General features: G+C 46.2%; 1 protein-coding gene and 1 long non-coding RNA gene across 3 annotated transcripts in view; one reads left to right on the forward strand and one right to left on the reverse strand.

Annotated features, from left to right (window-relative positions):
• Positions 1-692: 692 nt before the first annotated feature.
• Positions 693-26,160, reverse strand: part of CACNB3 (calcium voltage-gated channel auxiliary subunit beta 3) — a 34,459-nt gene continuing 8,991 nt past the window's right edge. For both annotated transcript variants that reach the window (XM_061614813.1, XM_061614812.1), the window contains exons 2-13: positions 20,736-20,858; positions 18,421-18,543; positions 14,917-15,032; positions 12,841-12,893; positions 10,277-10,296; positions 9,251-9,331; positions 9,065-9,123; positions 8,830-8,939; positions 6,144-6,295; positions 5,337-5,432; positions 4,486-4,644; positions 693-3,618 (exon numbers count right to left, since the gene is read on the reverse strand). In XM_061614813.1, the coding sequence (XP_061470797.1) occupies positions 3,301-3,618; positions 4,486-4,644; positions 5,337-5,432; positions 6,144-6,295; positions 8,830-8,939; positions 9,065-9,123; positions 9,251-9,331; positions 10,277-10,296; positions 12,841-12,893; positions 14,917-15,032; positions 18,421-18,543; positions 20,736-20,858 (1,410 nt within the window). In that variant the 3' untranslated portion in view covers positions 693-3,300. The remainder of the gene's footprint in view (positions 3,619-4,485; positions 4,645-5,336; positions 5,433-6,143; positions 6,296-8,829; positions 8,940-9,064; positions 9,124-9,250; positions 9,332-10,276; positions 10,297-12,840; positions 12,894-14,916; positions 15,033-18,420; positions 18,544-20,735; positions 20,859-26,160) is intronic.
• Positions 3,166-13,006, forward strand: LOC133379468 (uncharacterized). The gene is made up of 3 exons (XR_009761182.1): positions 3,166-3,679; positions 7,703-7,811; positions 10,297-13,006. It is a non-coding gene; the product is annotated as an uncharacterized LOC133379468 (long non-coding RNA).

Raw genomic sequence — 26,160 nt, forward strand, 5'->3', positions numbered from 1 at the left:
TAGCTGTCACAGATTCCCTTAAGGAATGGTGGGACCTATAGGTTTGTGAGGTAGAAAAGTGAGTCCTAGGCTCAGGGTGAACCCAAGTGCCACATTCACTTGTGCAGCGTTCCTGGGGTCACATGCCAGAGGAAAAGAGCGGGTGGAGAAACTGATGCAACTCTTCCCCCTTTGTACAGCAAGGTACGTTCCAGCCACATATGTCAAAAGGCTTCTACATTCCTTCCTACCCTCCACCCTCACTGCCCCTTGGTTTCTCCATCAAGGCAAGCAAGAGAGATAATCACACTCCAAGGCTGCATTTCTATATGGTAAAAGCAGCTTGGGGTGGGTGCTGAGGAAGGCCAGTGAGGAGCTATAGCCTGGGGAAGAGTCCTGAGGCTTAGAGAACTGTATTTGGTCTCTGAAGGGTCTACGATGCCTCCCGCCTCCCCTAGGCCCTGCCTCAAAGAACTAGTCAACTCAGCTGTGATGTGGATGATGTGTTGAATCTGGGAGTCGCACTGAATACTTCAGCCCAACCTGTAGGCCCCACTACCTTACACACATATATTCCCTCTATAACCCACTGTTGGCCTAATAATGTTTTCTTTTAAGAGCGCGTACACCAACTAAAATATTGTCTTAATTTCCTTTCTGGTAGACCCACTGCCTTTCCGCCCATATTCCAAATAAAAGACAGACCAACCGCATTCTATAAACAGCAACTGCTTGTTTCAAACCGCTTACACGTTGTCAGGGAAATAAGTGCTCTCTACAAAAGAATAGTAACAAAGCTGTTGTTGTGGCCAACTGAACAGCGACTGCAGGGACAGAACCCAGTCTCCCTGACCCCTGGAGCCACCTAAGCTGAGGATGGGGAAGACACTACTCCCTTAGCTCTTTCAGGCAGTCCAGGGCAATCGATAGACACTCAAAACAACTCCCTGATGGTAGCGTGCAGTATTTACAGGCTGATTTCTGATAGGTGTATACATGCTTTTGAAGGGCAGGGAGCTGCCACCCATGGCCCAGTGATGTGGTTGAGGTGTCTGGGGGGCAGGGGAAGGCAGGTCAGCTGGGCCTGTGGGGGTAGGTAGGGGACTTTGTGCATGAAACAGGAAGCAGGAAATGGAGGGGTGGCTCTAGCCCTGTGCCTCCCTTCTCGAGACAGAATCCAAATGTGATGATAGGCATTACTGCCAAGCAGGAAAGCCGGCTGGTACCCAGCACCTTCCCCACCCCTCCCAGACAGACTGAATATGGAAGATCAAGGCCTCATACAATTATAGCAGAGAACTCGGAGGATGGAGAATTTGAGGGGGGGGGGAGAATCTTATGTTGTTGCTTTACAAATGCTGTTATCCCACCAGAGGGATGGCTGTGCATTGAAAGGAGACAAGAGTCTGTGCAAGGGGGAGAGGGGTCAAACACAGGCTTAGACTATTAACTCTTAAGGAGATGATGGTTCATTCCTTCAAAGCTTTTTCCTGTGTTTAGGAGCAAACTAGAACATTATATGCCCAGCCTGAGGAGGCTGAAATTTTTGAGCAGAGGGACAGCAGGGGTGAAAGGGGGTGCTTCATCTTTTCTCCACTGTCTGTTTGCTACTCAAAATCACCCCCCCCAAAAAAATATGCTTCCTCATATGCCACCCTCTCCCCACCGACTGGATCCAGACTTCCATCAAGCAGAGAAGCAACCGGAGGAGTATTTTGAGTAGAGCCAGCTTGGAAATGATTGAGCACCCCTTCTTGCTTGCTGCTCCCCTATCCAAAATCACACCCTCTCAAATGTTTTTATTAAAACTTTTTTTAAACCATCAGGCTTTTACATGTGCGTGTGTAAAATGTGCAATTTGCCTCTTAGGCTCCTAAAAATTAGTAGGGTTTCCAATTCACGGAAGCCAAATCAGGAGTGACAGAGGGAAAAAGAAAGACATGCTGAGTGGCTTCGATATTATTTTGGAGCATGTCTTTGCACATGGAGACATTCTTTCTCTGCATTCATAGGAGCCGTGTAAGGTGAAGGCCATGGAGCCCTCTCATTGGCCTCAGCAGCATCTGTGAGCAATGATGTTCAAAAACATACACCTCCATCAGGAGAACATCTTCAGGTGGAAAAGCTGCTGTGCGTTAACCTCTTTTGGACCAGTGACTGTATGTGAGTGCTTTGATACGCCACAGATAAGGGGTGTGGAGCAGGCAACTTGTCATCTACAGCTTGATCCCGTGGCTCATGTCTCCATTGCCATAAACAGGAAAATATGGAAGAACTGTTTCTGGATTGTACCACTTCAGGCTATAGGTAAGGGAATCGCATGATTGACTGTTTCTGCATCTATATTTTTTAAAAAGCTCCCTGCACACAAAAACAAAATGTGAGGTAGAAGCACTTCAGTCAAACTTTCTCTGCCTTGTGGACAATTTGTTTCTGGTAAGTTCAGCTATGCAATCCTTCCCCTGGTGCAACCTAAAGTGGTTCAGTCCAGGGACAGTTCAACTGCTGTTTGCTGCTGTCTCTGATGCATCAAAGCACCTGCACAGACACCAGTGCCACACATGTAATGATTTCATTCACCGCAGCTGTCCATCTGAAAACCAACTCACAGATCACAGCAGTTTCCATAGCTGACACTTTCGTGTTCCTCATCAACTGCATCATGTAACTTCTGAACTAGCCTAAAGCAAAGAATGGGACTGACGTTCAAGTCTTTATCATGAAGGAAAAGCCAACTCTCTGGGCCTTTTGCTTTTTAACCATCTACTCAGATTCACCAGGAAAACCGAGCCCAGTGTTGCTGGCTGCTAAACCTCCTTTGTCCCGATATGCAGCCCTGCTCTCCTGGAATTAGAAAAAGAGAATCACAGCGCTCTCACTCCCTTTCCCTCTCTCTTATACACACGCACACACACGCAGCGTGTCTCTCTCCTAGAGATACAGATATGTAAATTCCTCCTCCCCCAAAACAATGGACCTGGGATGAGAAGCTGCCAATGGAATTTACCCTGCAAGAACGTTACTGTGGCCCTCATAACCCAAAACAAAGGTGGGCAAGAGGCTTCACCCATCCTGTGTATAGGAATCAGGCAGCTGTGGCTGTGTCTGGGGTTCCATGGATAGCACCTGTATACTGGGGCAGGACCTGTATACTGAGCTAGGAGGGGAAAAGAGAGGAAGGCTTATACCAGGCAATTGACTCAGCCCGGGAGGCAGAGGTGGTGGTAGTGGCGGTGGTGGTGGCGGAGGCAGCAGCGGCAGCCTTGACCTATGTTCCCTGATTGCCTGGGCCAGGGGTGGGAAGTGCCTGGCCAGGTGGTCTTAGTAGCTGTCCTTGGCCCAGGGCCGGTTGCGCTGCCAGTTCCTCTCATTGTGGTTGTGCTCAGACTCACGCTCCAGGAGGCGGTCCTGTGAGTCGTGGCCATTGGTGCTGTGGAGGCCGCTGTTGTGGTTGCGATGAGGCTGGTACAGGTCAGTGTAGGCATCTGAATATTCATCCTCTAGGTGCCGGGAGCTGCGCTGAGATGCTGCCGTCCAAGTTTTGCGGGAAGCGTTGCTGGCTTCGTCTGACTGCATCAAGCTGTCATGCTCCACCGGGGAGCACTCACTGCCGTGCTCGTTGCCCAACGGGGCCTGATTCTGGACAGGAAAACGTAACGTGGGGTCACAAAAACTTCAAACTACACAGCACCCTCTAGTGGTGTGTACCACATCCAGGCAGTCAATGCTCTTGCTCAGGTTATGCGCAGGGTCTGTCATCCAACTACAATTACACTTAAATCCCATTGAAATAACTTAACTTGTGACTAAAAATAGCAATCCTATGCAAACTTACCTGGAAACAAATGCCACTGAATACAATGGAACTTACTTCCCAGTAAGCATGCATAGAATTGTGCTGCATGCGTCTCATATAACTAATTTCAATTGCACTTAAGGACAACTCATTTTAGTTGTCTCTGATGGTCCCCTTAAAGCTGTCTTTGTAAAAAAATGGTGAAATCCTAGACATGCCTACTCAGAAGCAATGGGACTTCCTCCAAGATATGGGAATGCATCCAAAGTCTGGTTATCTACAGATTCCTTTCACCCTCCCTAAAATTGTTTAGGATAGGCAGTGCAGCTGAATGAGAATTCCTCAAGCGGCCAAACAGAAAAAAAAGGTCTTGGTGTGCCAGTGGGGTCTGAGGGGCAAAATACATCCAAGTCCCAGATGCTGGGGACAGGGCCACAGGAAAGGGCAGCTGCCTTCATGTGAGTTTCTGGCAGACCGCTGTTAGAAATAGGATGCACAACTAGATGGGATTTGGGTCTGATTCAGCAAGGCATTTTTCATGTCAGGGATGGGGAAAACCTGTGGGCCTCCAGATGTTGTTGGGCTTCAGTTCCCATCAGCCTCAACCAGCATATCCAAAGGTCAAGGACGGTGGGATCTGCAGTCCCAACAACATCTGGAGGCCCACAGGTTCTCTCCACCACCACCCCCTGCATCCCTGTCTTATATACCTGCAGGCCTGGAATGGCAGTAGAAGGTGTCATGAGGTTCTGGCCACCAACAGTGTGTGTGGGGTGGTGGGTTGCTCGCCAGTATACCTCTAGGTACTCAGCCAGGTGTTCACAAGCATCCTCCAGCTGGTTCTCATCCAGGATCACATCAAAGAGTTCCTTGGGGGAAGGGGATGAGCCACAAGGATGAGAAGGCAGAGAAAAGGATCAGATCCTCAGTGGCAGAATCCAGACGCACCCACAGACATCAGAGTGGTGAGCAAGCCAGAATATGAGGCTTACAGTGTTCTGTGGTGAACGTAAGCAAGGACAGGATACTGGCATAATGGACAGCAGCAGCACAGGTGTGCCACCAAAAGCTCCAACCTTTACATTTCTCCCCCTCCCCCCCCAAACAAAAAAAACAGAGAGGGGAGATTACATCCTCAAAATGTTTGTTAGATGAGGTAGGGGCAGTGCTTAATTTCTATAAGAAGGTGCTGGAACTCAGCTTTGCAAATGAATCCTTGCCATTTGTCCTGTGAGGATACTCCTGAATTCCAAATGCATTAAGACCACACTTGTATTGTTCAGGGGTGTAGGAAAGGCACTCTGGATATGCTCAAAGGCACATTTACCATATTAGATTACTTCACATCTGTTTCTTAAAAGAAAGGGCATGTCCACAGATGGGAATGGCACCTGCCAGGGGTTTTTTTTATTCCACTGAGAGTGGGACCAGGAAGTGCTAAAAGGAGGAAGCCTAGAGGAGGGTGGCATTCTGAAGTTAGAGGAAGCACAGAGAATGCCAGAGCCCAGGGCAGGGCAGAGGCATACCCCCCACACACACACAGCCCCACTCAGAAACTCACTGGAGGACATTGCACAAGCTTGTCTGCCGCCATCATCTGCACGTTGAGGTGCTTCACCTGTGATTTCCCTCTGGACTTGATAAGTCGCTGCAGCACCTTCCGACAAAAGAAAGACACAGAGCTACAGAGTTGGAAGGTACCCAGTGGGCCATCTAGAATGAGCATAGTGCACTGGCTGAGATGACTAGACTGTGAACTAGTACTTACTATGAAACCATCAAGTGGTTTCTCTCAGCCACCATTCTCAAGCACACCTTGGATTCCTTCTCAGTAAAATAGAAAATGGAGAGGGTAGACCACATCTGGACAGGGTAGACAATTGGAAGGGGAGATCTCCGAGTTGCAATCTGACAAACCTAGCTGAGACCAAGCCCTGAGCTGAAATGCTAACTTTATGAACTGCGGGGGTTCCGTTTTTATAAAAAAAAATTGTAAGGTTAAACGAGTGGGGAACCTGGGGCCTTCCAAATGTTGTTGGACTCCAACTCCCATCAGCTCCAGCCAGCAAGGCTAATAGTCAGGGATGATGGGAGCTGGCAATCCAACAACATCTGGGGTTCACAAGTCCCCTATCTCTGTTTTGCACATGGCCCCATACTGTCAGGAAAAAGGTGGGATTGACACTTTAAAAAATCTAAGCAGAAATCAGCTTAACTAATGATTAGATGAATAACAGTGTAGCCAGAAGGAACCAATCGCCCAATGCAACACTAGGGAAAACACAACTGGAAAAAGCTGAAAGGGCATTCAGAAAAATGAGGAATGATTTAAATCACAGGAGAGGAATCCCCTTTCTACCCTGCTTACCTTTGGGGAGGAGACCTTGACGTAGACAATGATGGGAGCCAGTGAGGTTTTGGCCAGCTGGGCAGGGTGGTTGATGGTATCCGCATCCAACACCACCAATTGCAGGGATTTGGCCAGTTCAAAAATCCGCTCAATCTCACTCTGGACTTCAGCTGTGAAAGAAACAGGAGGGTGGCTGCCTCAGATGCCTCTCTAACAGGCAGGAAACAGGGTTTTGGTCTGTCACCATCCCTCTGGCAGCTCTCAGGCATCAACATTCCCACACTTGCCTCTCTTGGGTCTCACCTCCACTGCGCCTTACCACTTTTCAAACCGCAGCTTTTACTGCAGGCTGGAGAACCATCTTCACTTGTAATTCTTCTAGTTAGGGTAAGCTTTCTTAGTATTTCTAATTGTCTGTTCAGGTTTCTAGCCCCTAAAAGTGTTGGATGTTCGGTTGGTAACAACACCCTTTAATCCTCTGGCTTGGGAAGGCTTCTCTCTGGCCCTCCTACATTCTTTTGCTGTCTTTCATTGGCTTACTAGCTGATTGATCTATGCCACCGTAGATTGTTGTTGTTTTAATATACTTTTCACAACTTTGGGGGTGTTTGGGCCAAACGTGGTATACAAATAAACTGTAATAATATTATAAAAATTTACAGTCGCACAGGGCAACCTGCATTGCAAGGGAGACCATGCAAAGAATAAGGAAAGAGTCTGGAGAGATGCAGAGAGTTGAGGAAAATGGGAGAGGAGCCAGGGGATTGAGCAGGAGGGGAAAGTTGGGGAGATGCACTCCAATGTGTAGGGAAGAGAGTAAAGCCTGGTTTGCACATCACGCTAAGCCGAACCATGGTTTAGTGTGAATCATGAGTGCATAGCTTCTGGATGAGAAAACTGTAGCCAGGCCTGGCACCAGCAGGCAGCCCGGACAGGTACTGGCTGAGGGCCCCTGTGGCTGGCCGAGGGCCTCTGCAGCTGGGAGGGTGGATCTCCTATTCAGTGATCCCCACCAGCATCAGGCCACAGGCCACAATCGGATGGTGGCACTGTGGCACATTTAAGTGCGCACATGTGCAGGAGGGAGGCAGGGGCCTGCAGGGGCTGGTGCTGGAATTGATCGCGGCTGCTTTGCTCCTCCCTGGTTTTTCTGCTGCTGCACTGAACTCAGCCATGGTTTGGCTTAGCATGTCATCCAAACCTGAGCTCATAGCGTAGCTCTCCTAGACAATCCACAAATCATAAATCATTAAAGAAACCTTGGTTACAGCATATCACTAGTCTGGAGAGAGCTAAACAATAAGCCTGGGTTCAGACTTAGCCAAACCATGGCACAGCAGCAAGGCACAGCAGCAAAATGACAAGGAAGGATCAAAGTGACCACAATCTCCCCTCTGGGAGCCTGGACACTCACACCAAGCCATGGTTTGGCTTAGCGTGACATGCTAATGAGGTCCAAGAGTGTATGCTTGGGAAATGAGCAGGAAGTACTTTTGAAAATGCTGCTATAAGCTATCTCAATAGGACATAAAGGGTATATAAATAACTTCAACATGTGGCTAATATGGCTATTGCAGGAGGCAGAGAAACTCAAGACATCAGGTGAATTCAAGGAGAACAATGAGGCTGCTGATCAAGAGACTTCAGGTGACCTCACACAATACAGTTTTACAGTGCAATGTCAAGGTGAGGTGAAAAAAACATGCTTCTTCTAAGGTTTCTCATTCTGAGATGCAGCCACATGATGCTCTGCCACTCCATCTGCAGTCTGCACAAGCACATTCCCACATGTGCAATTATAACTGTACATCTAACGTGTAAGAAGCAGCATCAGGACATTGCACTTGATTGTGCCATCCTTTTCTTTTTACCCCACATGAGGCAATGGGTTCATAAGAACGGATAACCATGAAAAAAACATGGGAACTTTTCACATCATAATAACGTTTGTCCAGTAAAAGCAAGTTGTGTGAGCTCACCTTGATCAGTGGCAGGATCAGAGTTTCCGAACAGTATCAACTCTGAGTGTACACATCTGAAAAGCTAGCCAAATTATTCTTGACAGGATAAGGTTATATTCAACACAGTGCTAAGCAAACCGTTCCGTCACGGCAAGGATTTCTCCTTGTGCAATGGAATAATCTCCTCTCTTCCTGCCCTGTGCACCCTAAGTATGTTCTGGGGTTTCACTTAGTTACAGCCCTTCCTGAACATGAATACATGGAAAGGCTGGCCTCTGACCAGGTGATTTTAGAACTGTGTTGCCACAGCCATGCTCAGGCAAGCAGTCACAGCATTACAGCAACAAACAACCCCCCCCTTAAAAAAAAATTTTTTAAAGAAATGTTTAAGTGTTTAGTTTCCGCAGGCATGTTTGAGTCTGCAAATTTTCAGAGTGCACCCCCCCCCCAAGTCCTCTGTGGAATACAGATTCAAAGTAAGATCCTGAAAATTATTGAGGGGGGAGCAACAGGAAAAAGAAAAAGAAGCAAGAGATGGCTATGAAGGAAACAGTGCAGTGAATTCTGATACACCCACAAACTGCATACTACCCATAGAAAGAGGAGAAACTAGCCTAGCTTTCTCCCAGGAACACAGTTGCTATATACAGAGAGGCTGGGATGCCCGATAGAGAAAGGGCATAACAATGCCAACTGCTTGCCTGTCAGCTCCCTTCATCGTTTAGGGGCCTGATGGGACTCACCGATGCTGGACCGGGTTGTGGATCGCTCAATGATGGCCCGCTTGCCTGGATTGTTGAGCACTGAGCGCTTGGCCAGTGACAGGTCAGCTGTGACGCGTGTGATGGAGATCCTAAAACACAGGATGACAGGCAGCAAGCCCATTACCCATATTCCCTTGCGGCACAGGAACTGAGCGGGGAGTGGGGTGGAGCAGGTGGGGGAGAAATGGCTCATTTCAGACAGACAGTGTCTTACCTGCCATCAAATTTGTGCTTGAGGAAGTCAAAGAGAGCTTTCTGCATCATGTCTGTAACCTGAAAGGAAAGACAGAGGGGGCAGGGGAAGTGCAGTGGTGCTAGTCAAATGACTACAACAGCCAATAGTAGCATATTTGGGAATGTGGGCTTAGAGGAGAATTTTGCCCCTTCCAGGTTGCCATACCTCGTATCCTTTTAGCGACGGCCCCACCAGCACCACTGGCCGCATGGAGGGCACGACATCATATGGGGGGATGTGCTCCGCCTGTAAAAAGGAGGGCATGTCACAAAGTGTTTGTTGTTCCCATCCTCTGCAGCCCAGAAAGTAGAAGGAGGAGCAGTAATGACAAAGTAGAGGCTTTCTTCAGAAATGCATGCACACAACCCCAAGTGATGAGGCCCCAGATCTCTCCACCCCAGAATCTCTTTTGCTTTGCTTTTGCTGCAGTATCACACAACAGGAGCAGGCTGCAAACTCCCTACCACAGAAAACGACTGGCCTATGGGCCTGCAGGGGGCTCTCCCGCTCACCCTCCTCTCCGCAGCCCTGTGCTGCCCTCTCCAACTGTGCCCATAAAGGGAAGCCACAGCAATCAAAACCGATAATCATGGGTGTTCGCAAGAATTTTTTCGAGGACGGGGGGAGGTAAAGTAAAACAATGAAAGGGAGGGGAGCAAGCTAGTTTTTCCACACAAATGAGAAGAGCACCAATAAATTTTGACTCGTATCTAAGGTTCTACAAATGCTAGAAACGTTTTTTTAAAAAGTGAAAGCTGGAAATCTAGAGATTTTGGTTCTTTGAGGAACAGCAATTGCCTCCCCTCCCCCTCCCCCGCTCCAGTGGACACTATGCCACCAACCTTTCTCTCCTCCCGTATTCCCATGCTGGGTATGGGGAGGAAGCCAAGGGAGGGACTGATTGATCTTTTCCTGCTTAGGTAGCCTGCTGCATTTCTGTGCTGGCCTACAAAGTGAATAACACGCACACGCACACGCACATTGATGTGGTCCTGTGGTAGAGGAAGTCCCACCACTGCAGCACACAAAACAGCTGCGCCAACCTAAAGCAACTCCATGTCAGATGCGATTCTAGCATCAAAGCCACTTTGTTCAGAGTTAGACAGGATGGCCTCACAGTTCACACCCCGTCTCCCATTTGTAGAACTGAAACAACATTGAACAAGTACAATCCCAGTATTAAGTCCTTACCTGCTTTTGCTTCTGTTTAGCTTGTTGGAAAAGAAAGAAAATATGGGATCGTCAACAGTGAAGAATCAGCAAATGAGAAAGACTGTAGGAAGTACTAGGGGCCCTGCAATATAGGAGATTTGCTCTCTTGGAATTGCAACATAAGCAAGGGGCTGCACTCCTAATTCAGCTGCTTTCCTAACCTCATTCATCCAAGGTATATCTGGCATCATTACCAAATGTGACAGGTACAAGGTAAGTCTAACTCAGCTTCCCTTGCAGAGACTAATCTGAAGTCACAGCATTGGCAACAGTGGCTTATTCTCAGGGATCTGCATGTGTGGCACTAAAAGTTTTTTAACATGTGATGCCCAGGATACCAAATCCAAATCTTGTACTAAGGAAACAGAAACCTATTCTGTAATTGCTACTATTTTGTGTGGTTTAATGTGGTTTTGCTAGTTGTGTGGAAAGGCAATGAGCTATCTGTCTACGCTACGTAGTAAAGTTCTAGCCCTTAAATTTTGACCAGCTCCTCTGGCTTCCAAGGGTGCTTTCACACACGAGCCTTTCTCTCTAGTATTGACACCATGTGCGCACTCGTTTCTTCCTGAGAATCCAGACAAATGATCACACTGCTGTGCCACCCCCATTTTTGTGACTTTTTATAGCAATTCTCTATTCCTTCTCTTTTAGCTTCCAATATAGCTGCAACGCAATTCTTCCCAGCGTGTACTGAGATAGCAGTGCCCTTGTCTCACTCAGTATGGAGGAGTGTCAGTGTGTTGTTGGTGATAATTATACAAGTAACTCTCCCCTTCTAGCATTACCTATCCAACCACCCTTCCAGCAATATCTTTTTGGTCCCCTCTCTCTCAAGTGAAACTGGCAAGGAAAAAACAGAAGTCCTGACATAGGTAAAACTGGCAAGGTGGAAGCCTTGTCAGGCATTTTTCACAAAACAAACAAACAAAATACGGTGCACACTAACACTAGTGAGCACACACATGCTGTTTCTGAAAATGGGGTGGCGAATTAAAGCCTGCCTCAGTAGCAGTAGTTTAATGCCCTTTCTACTTTTCAAAGAGTGCCTCTGAGCACATGCAGAGGGCCTTTCCCTTGCCATATATGGAAAATTCTTGGACAAAAAAGTAAGGCTTGTGGATCCAGCATGTCAAAAGGTGCAACTTGAGAGCAGGATCAGGCTTCAGCACTGCTCATTTAGTTAGAAATTATTCAGTGGATGGCTGCGCACACAAAACTCTTAATATTAATGTGAATCCGGATGAATGACTTGGAGTTTGGGTGGTGCTCTCTTCAGAGACAGGCAGACTGGGAGAAAGAGATATGGGACAGGGCTGACTAAGGATAATCATCTCTACACTTTTTTGCTCCTCTGTAGAGGGTGCAGAGAAGACTACATTTCCTAGCATCCCCACAGCAAAGGGCCAAGGCTAGGGTCAGGGCATGCAGAAACACTAAAGACTGAAGCAATCCAGCCCAGTACTGGTATTACGGAGAGTTAGGGTTACAAGATAAAATTGTAGAAATACACACACACACACACACACACACAATTTTGTCAGTCTGTATCTGACCTTTATTTCACCTAGACTCCTGAGCTGCTACCTATTCCTAAGGAGCAAAAGTGCATACTGATTGGATGGGTTGACCTTTGTCATATCATGTCATGTCATAAACCTGGTCATATCATTGCATCATTTTCACAGGCAAGTTCCTATAAATGTACAATAGGTCTTATGTTAAGTATCTTCAGCAGGAGTTAGCAAGAAGTCATGCTCCCTGGATTCCATGCTTCATCTTCTGCCAGGAGGCCAGAGAGAAGAGCTTTTGACCTCTAACTCAAATCCACCGCCTGGCGCTATGCATCTTCTAGTGCAGAGATGGAGAATCAATGGCCCTCTGGGTGCTGCTGGGCTGCATCCCCCATCATCCCTGGTCATTGGCCATGCTGGCTGGGGCTGATGGGAGCTAGAACCCAACAACACCTGGACAGCCACAGTTCCCCCATCTCTGTTCTGGTGCCAAGTAGAATATGAGTTATCTTCCAATTGCTCTCAACTCTTGATTTCCTCCGTTCTCTTTCTAGGTATTTCCAATTGGGTAGGATGATCCTCCTCCCCGCAGGGTGGGATAGCGATTATTGCCCTCCCAGCATCACTGTGATCACCCTGGGCTTGTGGTTAGCTATTTCATATTTGAGCAATGAGTCTTTCCAGATGGCAAGAAAAAATACTGTATGTTGTGTTGTCAACATGCGTTAATTAGATCATGCATAACTACATAAATCATTGCTAATGTGAACATAACACCAGAATAGTTTTAAACAAAAGTGTCTATGGTTTATTTCTTTTGTTTTCTGTTCACAAAAACACGTTAAGATTTTGACAGGCATCCAAACATTTTCAAGCATATAATTGCTGCCATAAGGACTAGAAAGTTGCTTTTGTGATTGTGTTTGGTTTGAATAAAAAGATTCTCAAGAAGTTGGATTCTGTACCCAGTACCTCATACAGCACTCCCTCGGAATCATGACAACCCCCCAGCCCTATTTATACTTTTACCTAGTGATGGGGGAGGCGATCGCCTGTTGCTGATGGCAGGATTTCCAGATTGCCTAGTTGAGGAAGAAGAGAGAAAGTCAGTTTGACAACAGGAGAGAAATGTTCAACTCAAGCTTCTCCGCAAAGCCTAGAAGATTCAGCAGCCACCTATATAAAGCATCCTCTCTCAAAGCCCAGTTTTATCAAACAAATAAGATTCAGTGCTGCATACTGAAGGTGATGCACAATACAAATGTTGGCTTCCCATGTTACTTTTCAGTGACGCCGATCTTAAAATCAGCATCAAATCATCTGAATATGTATATTAAAATCATCCACAATTCTGCACACTGGTCCGAATTTGCCTACCTAAGAACTTTTTTAGATGGAGGAAGGTTTCTAGATCCATTTCAGTTGGGATTTAGGCCTGGTTTTGGCACAGAAACTGCCTTGCTTGCCCTGTTTGATGACCTTTGTCAGGAGAGAGACAGGGGAGTGCAGCCCTGTTGATTCTCCTTGTTCTCTCTGTGGCTTTGGATACCATTGAATAGTCATTCGATGACCATGCTATTCTTCTAGAGTGGCTGTCCGATTTGGGTGTGGGTGGTACCCCTTTACAGTGGTTCCGGTCCTACTTGGATGGCCACCACCAGAAGGTGGTGCTTGGGGGATGCTGTTCTGCACCATGGACCCTCCAATGTAGGGTGCCAAAGGGGTTGGTTTTATCCCCCATGCTGTTAAATTCTACCTGAAATCACTAACAAAGGTCATGAGGGGATTCAAAGTGTGTTGTCATCAATATGCAAATGACACACAACTCTGTTTCTCCTTTACATTAGCAGGCATGGCTGTGGATGTGCTGGACCACTGTCTGGTCCCAGTGATGGACTGGATGAGAGCCAATAAACTGAAGCTCAATCCAGATAAGACTGAGGTGTTGTTAGTGGGTGGTTTCTCACTGGATAGCTGGGGTTCAACCTGTTCTGGATGGGGTTGCACTTCCTCTAAAGGAGCAGGTGTGCAGTTTGGAGGTACTTTAAGATCCAGATCTAGCTGCGACCCTATTTGTTGTTGTTGTTATTATTATTATTAAATTTTATTTATACCCCGCCTTTCGGCCAAAGGCCCTCAAGGCGACTTACAAACAAAAATAAACACAGGTATAAAATACAATAAAAATACAATAAAAACAATATAATTTACAAAAATTAAATAACAAATTACATTATCATAATATTGTTAATTAAAAGCAGGGAGAGCCCAGGGTTCCAATCTGAAGAAGTTATTAGTTAAATCCCTATCTGGATAAGGATAGCCTGGCTTCTGTTGTCTATGCTCTGGTAACCTCTAGGTTAGATTGCTGCAATGTGTTATACATGGGGCTGCCTTTGAACACAGTTCGGAAACTGCAGCTAGTGCAGAACTCAGTGGCTAAATTGTTGACTGGAAGTAGGAGGTCTGATCATATAACACTGATCCTGACCCAACTGCATTGGCTGATGGTTAGTTTCCGGGCTCAAGCCAAAGTGCTTGTTTTGACCTATACAGCCTTATTTATTGATTTATGTGTTGAATTTGTATCCAGGCACCCTTCTTCATGTGCCTGTCTGAGGGAGGCACGGAGGGTGGCAACACAAGATCAGGCCTTCTCAGTGGTGGCTCCCCAACTATGGAATGCTCTCCCCAGAGAGGTCCACCAGGCACCATCGCTCTCAATCTTTAAGTGGCGGGTGAAAATGCTTTTATTCACCCAGGCATCTTGCTCCTAATTGGTGTTCATCTTTTAGTTGGGGTGGAGTAGGTTATGTCCTTTCGATGTTATTGCTGCATGAGCACTTTTAGTTAACAATGTTTTTGTTTTGCTAATGGATTTTAAATGTTATATTAGATGCTTTTAAAAACTGTAAGTCACTTTGAGCCAAAATTTGTAATAAGTGACAAATAATAATAATAATTACTACTACTACTACTACTACTACTATTAATAATAAAAGCAGTGTACTCCCAGATTTACTTCCTGCCTCCCACCACAGACAACCATCACACCCTTTCTTTTGCTGATGTGGCCTACTGAGCCAGAGTTATGTCTCTTTTTACCTAGCTTTCTGCTCCTGCTTCAGCCGAATGGCCTCCAGCCGCTGCGGGCTGGGGATGAAGGCGATGTCTCCCCCTTCCTTCACTAACCGCCCGATCCACCAGTCATTGCTGTACTTCTGGAGAGATAGCATGGTAGAAGTCATAAATTAGATTTAACGCTTCAAAGATCTGTGGGGTTGGAATGGTGGGGAACAGGGCCCTTTAAATATCCTTCCCTTCCATTTATAGGAAGAGAGGGAGGGAGAAGTGTCTCTCATTTATTAAGCTACTCATGTCAACAGTTGGGTATAGAATTTATATTTTTTATATTTATGAATCTTCAGGGTAACAATATGTTAATTTTTAATAAATTAACGAAAAATATTGCAAGCCACCATAGTACATCTCACCCTCCAATATTGGAAGGCTGCAACCTGATTCCAAGTCACATATCAGACAGAGGAACTTCTGGATGTGGCAATCACAAAATTCGTAGCATTCAAAAGGTGAGAAGCCAGCGCTAAATTAAACAGCATCCAGTCTATGTTTGTAGAGCTTCACCAGGCAACAAAGCAGGCCAGATATCGACTAAAGCACAGGTGGCGCAACTCCTGGTATGAACCTGACCAAAGAGAGATACGAGTGTATAGCCATCCCTACCACATGGTGGTGGTGGCGGTGGTGAAGAGAACATATCTCTCTGCCTCTATTGAATCCTCAGTGAATTGCCCAGCAGAACTGTTTAGAGTGGTAAATGAGCTGATCCAGACCAGTGTGGTATCATCAACAACGCACCACTCCATAGCCTGTTGTGAGAGATGTGCAAATCAGTCTGAGGGGGAAATTACTCTGATCCGTGCAGAACTTGATGCCACAATTGGTTCAGGTTTCTTGGAGGTCCCTGGTGCACTATCGAATTATAGCTTGTGGGATCAGTTTCAGTTGTTGCAGCCCAAGAATGTGGACACTTGTGGCACTGAAGCCAACTACATGCCCTTTTGATCCCTGCTCATCATGGTTGGTAAAATCTAGGAGGAAATTGACTGGATGGCTCCAGGGAATGGTCAATGCCTCACTATGGGAGAGAGTTATGCCCACTGACTTGAAAGAGGCGGTGGTGCGGCCCCTCTTGAAGAGGCTCTCCCTGGATACAGGGGTTTTAAAAAACTATCGTGAAGTCTCTTAATAATCCCTTTCTAGGCAAAGCGATCAAGAAGTTGGTGGCCGGCCAGCTTCACACATGCCTGAAGGAAGCAGATTATCTAGATCCATTCCAGTCTGGCTTCCGACCAGTTTCGATACAGAAGCAGCCTTGGTAGCCCTGATTTATGACCTTTATCAGGAAAGAGACAGGGCAATGTGATCTAGTTGGTTATCCTTGATCTCTCAGTGGCTTTTGACACCACTGACCCTGGTGTCCTGGAGCAATTGCAGGAGGTGGGAGGAGATACTGCTATTACAGCGGTTCTGCTCCAACCTGCAGGGCCCTTACCAGAAAATAGTACTAGGAGAATGTTGCTCGGCTCCATGGCTTTTGGGCTGTAGAGTCCCCCAAGGTCCATTATGTCTCTTACGCTATTTAACATCTATATCAGACCATTGACAGCTGTCGTCCTGGGATCTGGAGCACGGTGCCATCAGTATGCTGATGACACGCAACTCTGTCTCTCCTTTCCATATGAATCAGGAGTCTCTGAAGGTGTTGGACAGGTGCCTGGAGGGGGGTAATGATGGGCTGAATAGGGGCTAAAAAACTGAGGCTGAATCCTTATAAGATAGAAGTGCTGTGGGTGGGTGGTTCCCATATCTGAGAATTAGGTATGTGATCTGTTCTGGGAGGGATTGTACTCCCCTGAAGGAAGAGATTCGTAGTCTGGGAGTACTCCTAGATTCCACCTGACCACTAGAATCCTGTGGCTTCTGCGGCTAGCAGTGCTTACGCTCAGCTGAGGCTGATTTGTCAGCTACAGCAGTTCCTGGCCTGGCCTCAGTTGTCCATGCTTTGAAGACTTCCCATCTGAACTACAGTAATGCGCTGTACATGGGGCTGCCCTTGAAGATGCTGCAGAGGGTGCAGCAAGTGCAGAATGCAGCTGTTAGGCTGGGAAGTGGGGTAGCCCAATGGGACCATGTGAGCTACTGGGGCCCAATTCAAGGTGTCACTATGAGCGTATAAAGCCTTAAACAGTTTGGGACCCAGGGATCTAAAAGAGCACCTTCTCCAATATCAACCATCTCGGACCTTACAATCGGCAAAAAAGGCCTTGGTGGGGGTGCTGCCACAGAGCACTGCCCAGTTGGCACTGACCTATGACAGGGCCTTTTCAGTCGTGGCTTCCCATTTATGCAATGCTCTCCCCAGTGAGGTGCATCTGTCTCCCCCACTTTCAGAAGGAACTTGAAAACATGCTTGTTTACCCAAGCATTTGATGGCTGAGGGGACTGTTCCTGACAATCTGAAGATCACTGATGAAATAATTTTTTTAAGCTGTGCTTTAGGATATTTTTTAACTGTGTTCCATAATGTGTTTAATTGTTACTGTGTTTTGGAATGTTTTTAGTACGTTTTTCTTTTTAAATTGTTTTTGCCACCCTGGGCTCCTTCAGGAGGACGGGAGGGATATACATTAATTAATTAATTAAATAATTTATTTTCCCCACCCCCATTTCTGTAATTAGTCTCACTTCCTCTTCCCCAGTCCCCTTCCTCCTCTCGCCCTCTCTTTCTCTTCCTCTGTATTTGCTAGGTCTGGGTCATGGAAAGAAGCTGGGATATCCAGACAGAGTGGGTATGCTGCTGCAGGTATGTTTGCTTTGCATGCTAATATTAAAAATATTTCAGTTAAAAAAAATAAGTTCATTACTCTCCTTCTTGCCCTGTTCCATACTATTTCTGCCATCAAAAGCCTATTTGAACTTAAAAGATTAGACACCACTTCTGGAAGCCACCTAGATTTGGCCTTCAGTGAGTCTCTGGGGCAAGGAGGTTCCAAATTATATATGCAAAAGAGCTCTTCAGATGAGCTCTGCTGGATGAAACCAAAGGTCCCTCTAATCCAGCATCCTGTTCCCCCAGTGGCCAACTAGATGCCTCTGGGTAGCCAACAATAGGACATGGTACTCTCTTCACTTTCGATTCCCCAGTGACTGGTATTCAGAGCCATACCGACTCTGATCCTGGAGACAGTACACAGCCATCAAGACCAGTAGCCACTGACAGCTTTATCTTCCATCAGTTTGTCTAATCCCCCTTTGGAGCTGTTCAAGTTGGTGGCCATCGCTACATTTTGTGGTAGCAAATCCATAGTTTAATTATGTGCTATGTGAAGAAGTGCTTCCTTTTGCTTATCCTGAATCTCCCCCCATTCCACTTCTAGTTCTGCTGTTATGAGAGAGCATGCATGCACAAACAATGGCATCGTACCTCTGGGAAATAGAGGTACTACAAACACAAGCTGCTGTTGGAAACTCCATATCTTCTCTTCACACAACTTGCACCTATCCCTAATTCCACCCAGGCCCCACCTCTTTGATGTGCAAGAAGTCTTTGGCTTCAAAGTTGATGGCAGATTCATGCACAGGACATTCCTCATCCAGTGTACCACAGTAGCTGACATTGGTACGAACAGCAAACGCGACTGGCTTGTGCTGAGAGGGAAAAGAAACCAGAGAGGGAGTCTGTCAGTGCCAGGTCCTCTGCAACTTTTGTCACATCCCATCCCACAACAAATGCCTAGGATCAATCACCATCATAATTATGGCCAGCTCCAGAGGGCAGCTGACTTCCCACTGAGGAAGCTGGACAAAGAAACGTACCATTTGGTCTTTGTTGCCCTTTCTTGAGGCTGGCTAGTTCCCTAGCAAGATCTCTAGACTGAACAAGGTTTGGCTTGGATGTTGGAGTCATCTGAATAGAGGACTTTAGGATGCTCACTCTGTACATTTCCACCCCCCTGCCGTTCCCTGATTAGACAGGGATGGTCTCATATCTTTTAGCAGATGAGGGCCTCCTGCAGATACCATCTTATCAGGAGGTCCATTCCGCACAACGTAGGAAGCAGACCTTCAGTGTAGTGGGACCTACCCTTTGGAATTCCCTCCCCTTAAATATTAGACAGGCACCATCCCTTTTATTGTTTCGGTGCCTACTGAAGACCTTCCTCTTTCAACAAGCCTTTTAAGTAGAGACCTTATCCTGGTCAGTGTCTGTGTTGGAATTGCTTTTTAAGATGTTTTTAAAGATGTTTTGTTTTAATATGTTTTAAAGTCTGCGTTTAAGATGTTGTAGAGTGTTTTTAGTGTTTTGTTTGCTGCCCTGGACTCCTTCTGGGAGGAAGGGCAGGAGAATAATAATAGTAATAATAATAATGATAATAATAATAATAGTTTAAAGCACTTCATGTATAATCCTCATAACAGCCCCACAAGGTAGATCACTTTTATTATCCACATATTGCAGGTAAGGGTCGCTTAGGGACAGGGTACAGCTGCTTCATGAGTTCATAGCTGTAGCAAGATTCAAACCAAAGACAACCTCATTCACAGCCTGGCCTCTTAGCCATTGTATTATACACATATCTCAACTAATGTAATATAGATTACACAGAAAACAGCTTCCTAAGGCCAAATTAAACGTCACATTTAGAAATCTTCAGACACCCATACTTTCTCCTCACTAATGACAAAAGCAGCTGCAGGAGGAAATCTGAGCCAAAAAAAAAGGCACAAGGGGAAAGGGCAAAGCAATGCTTTCCTCCCCCTGTAAAACTCCTCTAATCAGGTCCACAGCCTCAAGCACTGCTTTTCATTTAATAATAAAAAAATCTTCAGGAAACTGTTACCTGAATCTGCTTTGTAATGTCTACGTTGCCTTCAGTCTAGACTTTAGCTATGGCCAGAGAATGTGCACAGTACCCACTGGTAGGCTCCTTCCCATACCTGATTGGAGCCTGTTCCCCTTTTGTTCACTAATAAAGGTCACTCCATTGGCTTGCGTATTATCTGCAAGCTGCCTTTGGAACAAATGGACATAAATGTTTTCAATACACTGATTAAAATCTAAGAAAAAGAGAAGAAGCCACTGTCATGAAAGCCAATGAGAAGATGGCCATAACTGCTCCCTCCCCTGCTCTGGGTAGTCTTCAGAATCCAGAACAAAGGGCAGCTATGGTGCCACCCAAGAAGCATTTGAAGAGCAATCCCACCCCAACTCATATACAGCATCATCCAGCAGAAATGGCATCATTATGTATTAAGCACATGCTTGTGGATCACTTTGGGGTCATTGTTTAGGGAAGGTGGGGTGCCTGAGATACCATTCTCTTGAAAGATGCCTCATCCTTTCCAGAATGTGCAACGGATGGCAATACAACATTTACACACACACACTTTACTGCTTGTTACAATTGTTTTTCAGCAAACCTAGGTCAGGGCTGGAGAACCTGTGGCCCTCCAGATGTTGTTGTTGGACTCTAACTTCCATCAGACCCAGACAGCATAGCTAATGGCCAGGGATGATGAGAGTTGTAGTCCAGCCATATCTGGAAGGCCACAGGCTCCCTACCCCAGCATCTGCACCTTATATCTAAAGCAGTATCATAGCACTTTAAGTCATGGCTTCCCCAAAGAACCCTGGGAACTGCAGTTTGTTAAGGATGCTAAAAGTTGTTGGGAGACCCCTGTTCCCTTCAGAGAACTACCATTCCCAGAGTTCCCTGGGAAGAGGGTCTGCTTGTTAAACCACTCCGGGTATGGTAGCCCCTGAGGGGAATAGGGGTCTCCTAACAACACTCAGCCTAGCCAAAGCCAAACAAGGCTAGCATGCCCTCCCCATCCAGTACCTTGGCTTTCTCAAGTTGCTGCTGGGCTTGGTTCTCCACTTCTCGCTTCCCACCCTCGCGGTCTTCCTCTAGCGACACGTCAGAGTCCAACGATGGGCGGCTGGTGTAGGAATCAGCTGAGCCCTGAGGAGAAGGAAAAAACTCAAGTGAGGTAACAGATTTCGCCTAATTGGAAATCAGGATATTGTTGATGCTGTTGTTTTGTATTGATATTCCTAAAACCTTATTCCTGTGGTTGAGCAGCCAACCTCTCCTTACCATTTCTCCATTATACTCCATACCATATAGAAAGCGCTATCAAGAAATATGCAAGAATTGCCACATCTCTGTCTCTCTCTTCCTTCAAATCCCTCCTCAAACCCTACTTTTACCTCAAGAAACCCAAATGAGGCCTGTAATCAATGCAATTAAATTTGCATACATTCCCCCTCTCTTGAGCTGTCTTCTCACTTGTCAATTTTCATTTGTAAATTCCTTAAGGCAGGGGTGGGGAACCTTTGACCTGCCAGATGTTGCTGAACTACAACTCCCATCAAAGAACAGTAGAGTTGGAAGAGGCCTATAAGGCCATTGAGTCCAACCCCCTGCTCAGTGCAGGAATCCAAGTTAAGCCTCCAGCGTTGAAGAGCCCAGCCCTAGCAAACAAAGCCAATGGCCAGGGATGATCAGAGCTGCAATTCAGCAACATCTAGAGGGCCAGAGTTTTCCTTCCTTAAGGAAAGGGACCTGTCTGAGGAACTGAGACAAATAGTGGCAACGAGAGAGGAAGTTCTAGGCTTAATAGACAATATAAAACTGACAAATCACCGGGCCCGGATGGCATCCACCCGAGAATTCTCAAAGAACTCAAATGTGAAATTGCTGATCTGCTAACTAAAATATGTAACTTGTCCCTCAGGTCCTCCTCCGTGCCTGAGGACTGGAAAGTGGCAAATGTAACGCCAATCTTCAAAAAGGGATCCGGGGGGATCCCGGAAATTACAGGCCAGTTAGCTTAACTTCCGTCCCTGGAAAACTGGTAGAAAGTATTATTAAAGCTAGATTAACTAAGCACATCGAAGAACAAGCCTTGCTGAAGCAGAGCCAGCATGGCTTCTGCAAGGGAAAGTCCTGTCTCAGTAACCTATTAGAATTCTTTGAGAGTATCAACAAGCATATAGATAGAGGTGATCCAGTGGACATAGTGTACTTAGACTTTCAAAAAGCGTTTGACAAGGTACCTCACCAAAGACTTCTGAGGAAGCTTAGCAGTCATGGAATAAGAGGAGAGGTCCTCTTGTGGATAAGGAATTGGTTAAGAAGCAGAAAGCAGAGAGTAGGAATAAATGGACAGTTCTCCCAATGGAGGGCTGTAGAAAGTGGAGTCCCTCAAGGATCGGTATTGGGACCTGTACTTTTCAACTTGTTCATTAATGACCTAGAATTAGGAGTGAGCAGTGAAGTGACCAAGTTTGCTGACGATACTAAATTGTTCAGGGTTGTTAAAACAAAAAGGGATTGCGAAGAGCTCCAAAAAGACCTCTCCAAACTGAGTGAATGAGCGGAAAAATGGCAAATGCAATTCAATATAAACAAGTGTAAAATTATGCATATTGGAGCAAAAAATCTGAATTTCACATATACGCTCATGGGGTCTGAACTGGCGGTGACCAACCAGGAGAAGAGACCTCAGGGTTGTAGTGGACAGCACAATGAAAATGTTGACCCAGTGTGCAGCAGCTGTAAAAAAGGCAAATTCCATGCTAGGGATAATTAGGAAAGGTATTGGAAATAAAACAGCCGATATCATAATGCCGTTGTATAAATCTATGGTGCGGACGCATTTGGAATACTGTGTACAGTTCTGGTCGCCTCATCTCAAAAAGGATATTATAGAGTTGGAAAAGGTTCAGGAGAGGGCAACCAGAATGATCAAGGGGATGGAGCGACTCCCTAATGAGGAAAGGTTGCAGCATTTGGGGCTTTTTAGTTTAGAGAAAAGGCGGGTCAGAGGAGACATTATAGAAGTGTATAAAATTATGCATGGCATTGAGAAAGTGGATAGAGAAAAGTTTTTCTCCCTCTCTCATAATACTAGAACTTGTGGACATTCAAAGAAGCTGAATGTTGGAAGATTCAGGACAGACAGAAGGAAGTACTTCTTTACTCAGTGCATAGTTAAACGATGGAATTTGCTCCCACAAGATGCAGTAATGGCCTCCAGCTTGGATGGCTTTAAAAGAAGATTAGACAAATTCAGGGCTATCAATGGCTACTAGCCATGATGGCTGTGCTCTGCCACCCTAGTCAAGAGGCAGCATGCTTCTGAAGACCAGTTGCCGGAAGCCTCAGAAGGGGAAAGTATTCTTGCACTCGGGTCCTGCTTGCGGGCTTCCCCCGGGCACCTGGTTGGCCACTGTGAGAACAGGATGCTGGACTAGATGGGCCACTGGCCCGATCCAGCAGGCTCTTCTTATGTTCTTATGTCTATATTGGCTTACGAAATTCTAGAATGTGACCTGTACAATGAATGGTGTTGTATGTTTAAGCAAACAGTAAAAGATTTCAGGAGCCCCCACCCCATGTCCACACAGCTTGCAACCTTGGGGACAGACCTGTAGCTAGGGAGGCTGGGGGCACCCCCCTTATTTTCTAGTTTACAAAAAACAAATAATTAGATTTCTCACAGAACATCCCCCTACATCCCCCCAAAAAAGTTTTGGTTGGCCACAGACCTATGAAGTGGGTTCAATTAAAGAAGAGGTGAAGATGTGACCTGGGAAAATGGAAATGGACTGCCTTCAAGTCGATCCCGACTTATGAATAGGGATTTCATGGTAAGTGGTATTCAGAGGGAGTTTACCATTGCCTTCCCCTGAGGCTAGTCCTCTCCAGCTAGCTAGGGCCTGCTCTGCTTGCCACAGCTGCACAACCCAGCCCCTTCCTTGTCCACAACTGCCATGTGGGGGGCAACTGGGCTCTTTGGGACTAAGCATCTTGCCCACAGCTGCACAGGTGGCAGGACATGTAATCCCTGAGCCACTCACTGTGGGGGTGATCTTTAGCTGGCCCTTGACACCCAGGAGACACGAGTGTGGATTTGAACTCACAGACTCTGGACTCCCAGCCAGGCTCTCCTCCCCACTGTGCTATACCAGCTGTCTGTGACCTGAGAAGGGGAGGGTTAATGGGCAAAAGCAGCCTCCTGCCTTGTCAATCAAAAGCACTAACAGCCTGACTGCTGGTCCTTAAAGGTAGAGAAGGGGTTTCTTTAACAGATGATGCAGAGATTGCTGACACCAAAAGTGGTATCACCAGGAAAGCGTCTGAGAATACCATCCTGGACATGACAAAAACAACAACCACCAAAATTTATAGAGTATATTTTCAATGTTAAAGCATTTTGTGTACATTATCTCAGGAATCCTCACAACAGCCTTGTAAGGTGGGATATAAGAGGGGTGTCTGTTCTGAGATGATATTCTGACTGCAAGGATGCTCTAATAAAAGGAGGGTTTGGCTGGCAACTCTAAAAAGGGGCCCAAAGGATCCTGAGAAAGTCTAATCAGCACAACTCAAACGGCTAAAGCAGAGGTAAGGAAGCTGTGCCCCTCCCTGTGTTGTTGGACTCCAGCTCCCGTCAGCCCCATCCAGCATGGCTAATGGTCAAGGACAATGGGAGCAGGAGTCTGGCAACATCCAGAGGGCTACACGTTTCCAATCCCTTGGCTAAACCAAATCTCTCTTGAGTCCCTGCTGCTGTCCTCTACTGTATAAAATAGAGCAGGGTCATGTACTTCTGAACAATTGCACAGAAGGGAAAGTCTTCACTGTGATGAGTGAAATGTAGCTCCCAAAATTCTCTTTTCTGCACATTGATTTAGAGATGCACTAATTCCTGCCCCCCACCCCACCCCAAAAGGTATGGAACCTGCTGCTTCACACATGACCTTTAAAAGAAAAGAGGCAGTTAATTGATGGGGTTTGCACATTTAATTCTCCTTCTGCCACTTCAAGAAAAGTTGGACTGATTCCATAAAGGAAGCCACAGACCTGAACTTACAAGATCTGAACAGGGTGGTTCATGACAGATGCTATTGGAGGTTGCTGACTCATAGGGTCAACATAAGTTGTAGTCGACTTGAAGGCACATAACAACAACAATAGTGTAATCCTAACCACGTCTACTCAGAAATGAGTCCTACTGAATTCAGTGGGGGCTTGATCCCAGGTAAGTGGAATTAGGATTGCAGCCTAAAGATGCAAGGAAACAAGGCAGCAGAAGTGTATTACATGTACCTGGTTTTGGTGCTAACTGCTTCCAGAAGGTAACCTTATACGCCTTCCAAAATGAAATTCTGCACTTTCAGACACACCTAAGTGCGACCCGAAGACATCAGTGAGGAAAATTCAGGGGCGGTGGGAGAAGGATTTTCTTTTTCTTTTTGTCTCTCCCCACACCCAACAGCTTGGCACAAAAAATGCAATGCTGAACCAGAACAGGGGACTAAATGCCAGCCTTCAATATTCCCTCTTTTTGACTGTGGGGACAGTGGTGTTCTTCCCCAGGGAGAAAGAGGGAGTGAAGGAAATGGGAGATAGCACCACAGCAACACAACGCTACAGGGAGAACGTGTGCCAGACACTCCCGCTCCTCCGCACAGAAGAATCAAAAGGGGTGGGAGGGATATTGCTCTGAGAGATAGATGCAATGCTGGATGGCTCCAAGCTGCTGCACACACAACCTCTTTCATGTAAGGATCTAAATAAATCCCCAGGAGTGTCTGTATATGTACATTTTGCAGAAAGCGTGACACACACACACATTCACATTGCTGCATGTCCACATGCCAAAAGAGCCTTGTGATAGAAGCCTTGCACAGGATCCGGTCCACTGCCTGTGATGCTACTTAAATCTCATGTGAAATGGGATGTGCATGTGTGCAAAGCCTTGGTATCTACGTGCATCAGCTCCAACCATGTATTCAGCCTGGAAGCCCTTTATCTTCTGCCTGCCAACATATGCATGGTGGCTGAAACTCAGCAGCCCGCTATGTTATTCCACAAGGCTGAGGTCTGAAGAGGTGTCTCAGTGGCTCTGGAAGAGTGGGGTGGGTGTGTGAAAGAGGGAATGAGAGAGGACATTTGCTTAGCACCTCCTCATTGCCTTGTCTGTTCATGAGCTTAATGTTGCAGCAAACAGAATGCAAATGGCATATAAACTGGAGAGGGGAATCAGGACTGTAAACCACAGGAACCCAAACAGTCCCCATTAACCCTGGGTCCTCGTTTCCCAGGGTTATAAAAACAAAAAAAAAAGGAGAGAGAAATGTGCCTTGAAGCCTTTTTACAAACACCGGTTGAAGGTAGGATTTGGAAAGGCATTTTGCACATGCTCATTGGCTCTCTTCTCCCGTATCTCCAGTTTTGTATGGATTTTTATTTA

Source organism: Rhineura floridana, chromosome 3 (assembly GCF_030035675.1).
Source record: "Rhineura floridana isolate rRhiFlo1 chromosome 3, rRhiFlo1.hap2, whole genome shotgun sequence".
Taxonomy (NCBI): domain Eukaryota; kingdom Metazoa; phylum Chordata; class Lepidosauria; order Squamata; family Rhineuridae; genus Rhineura; species Rhineura floridana.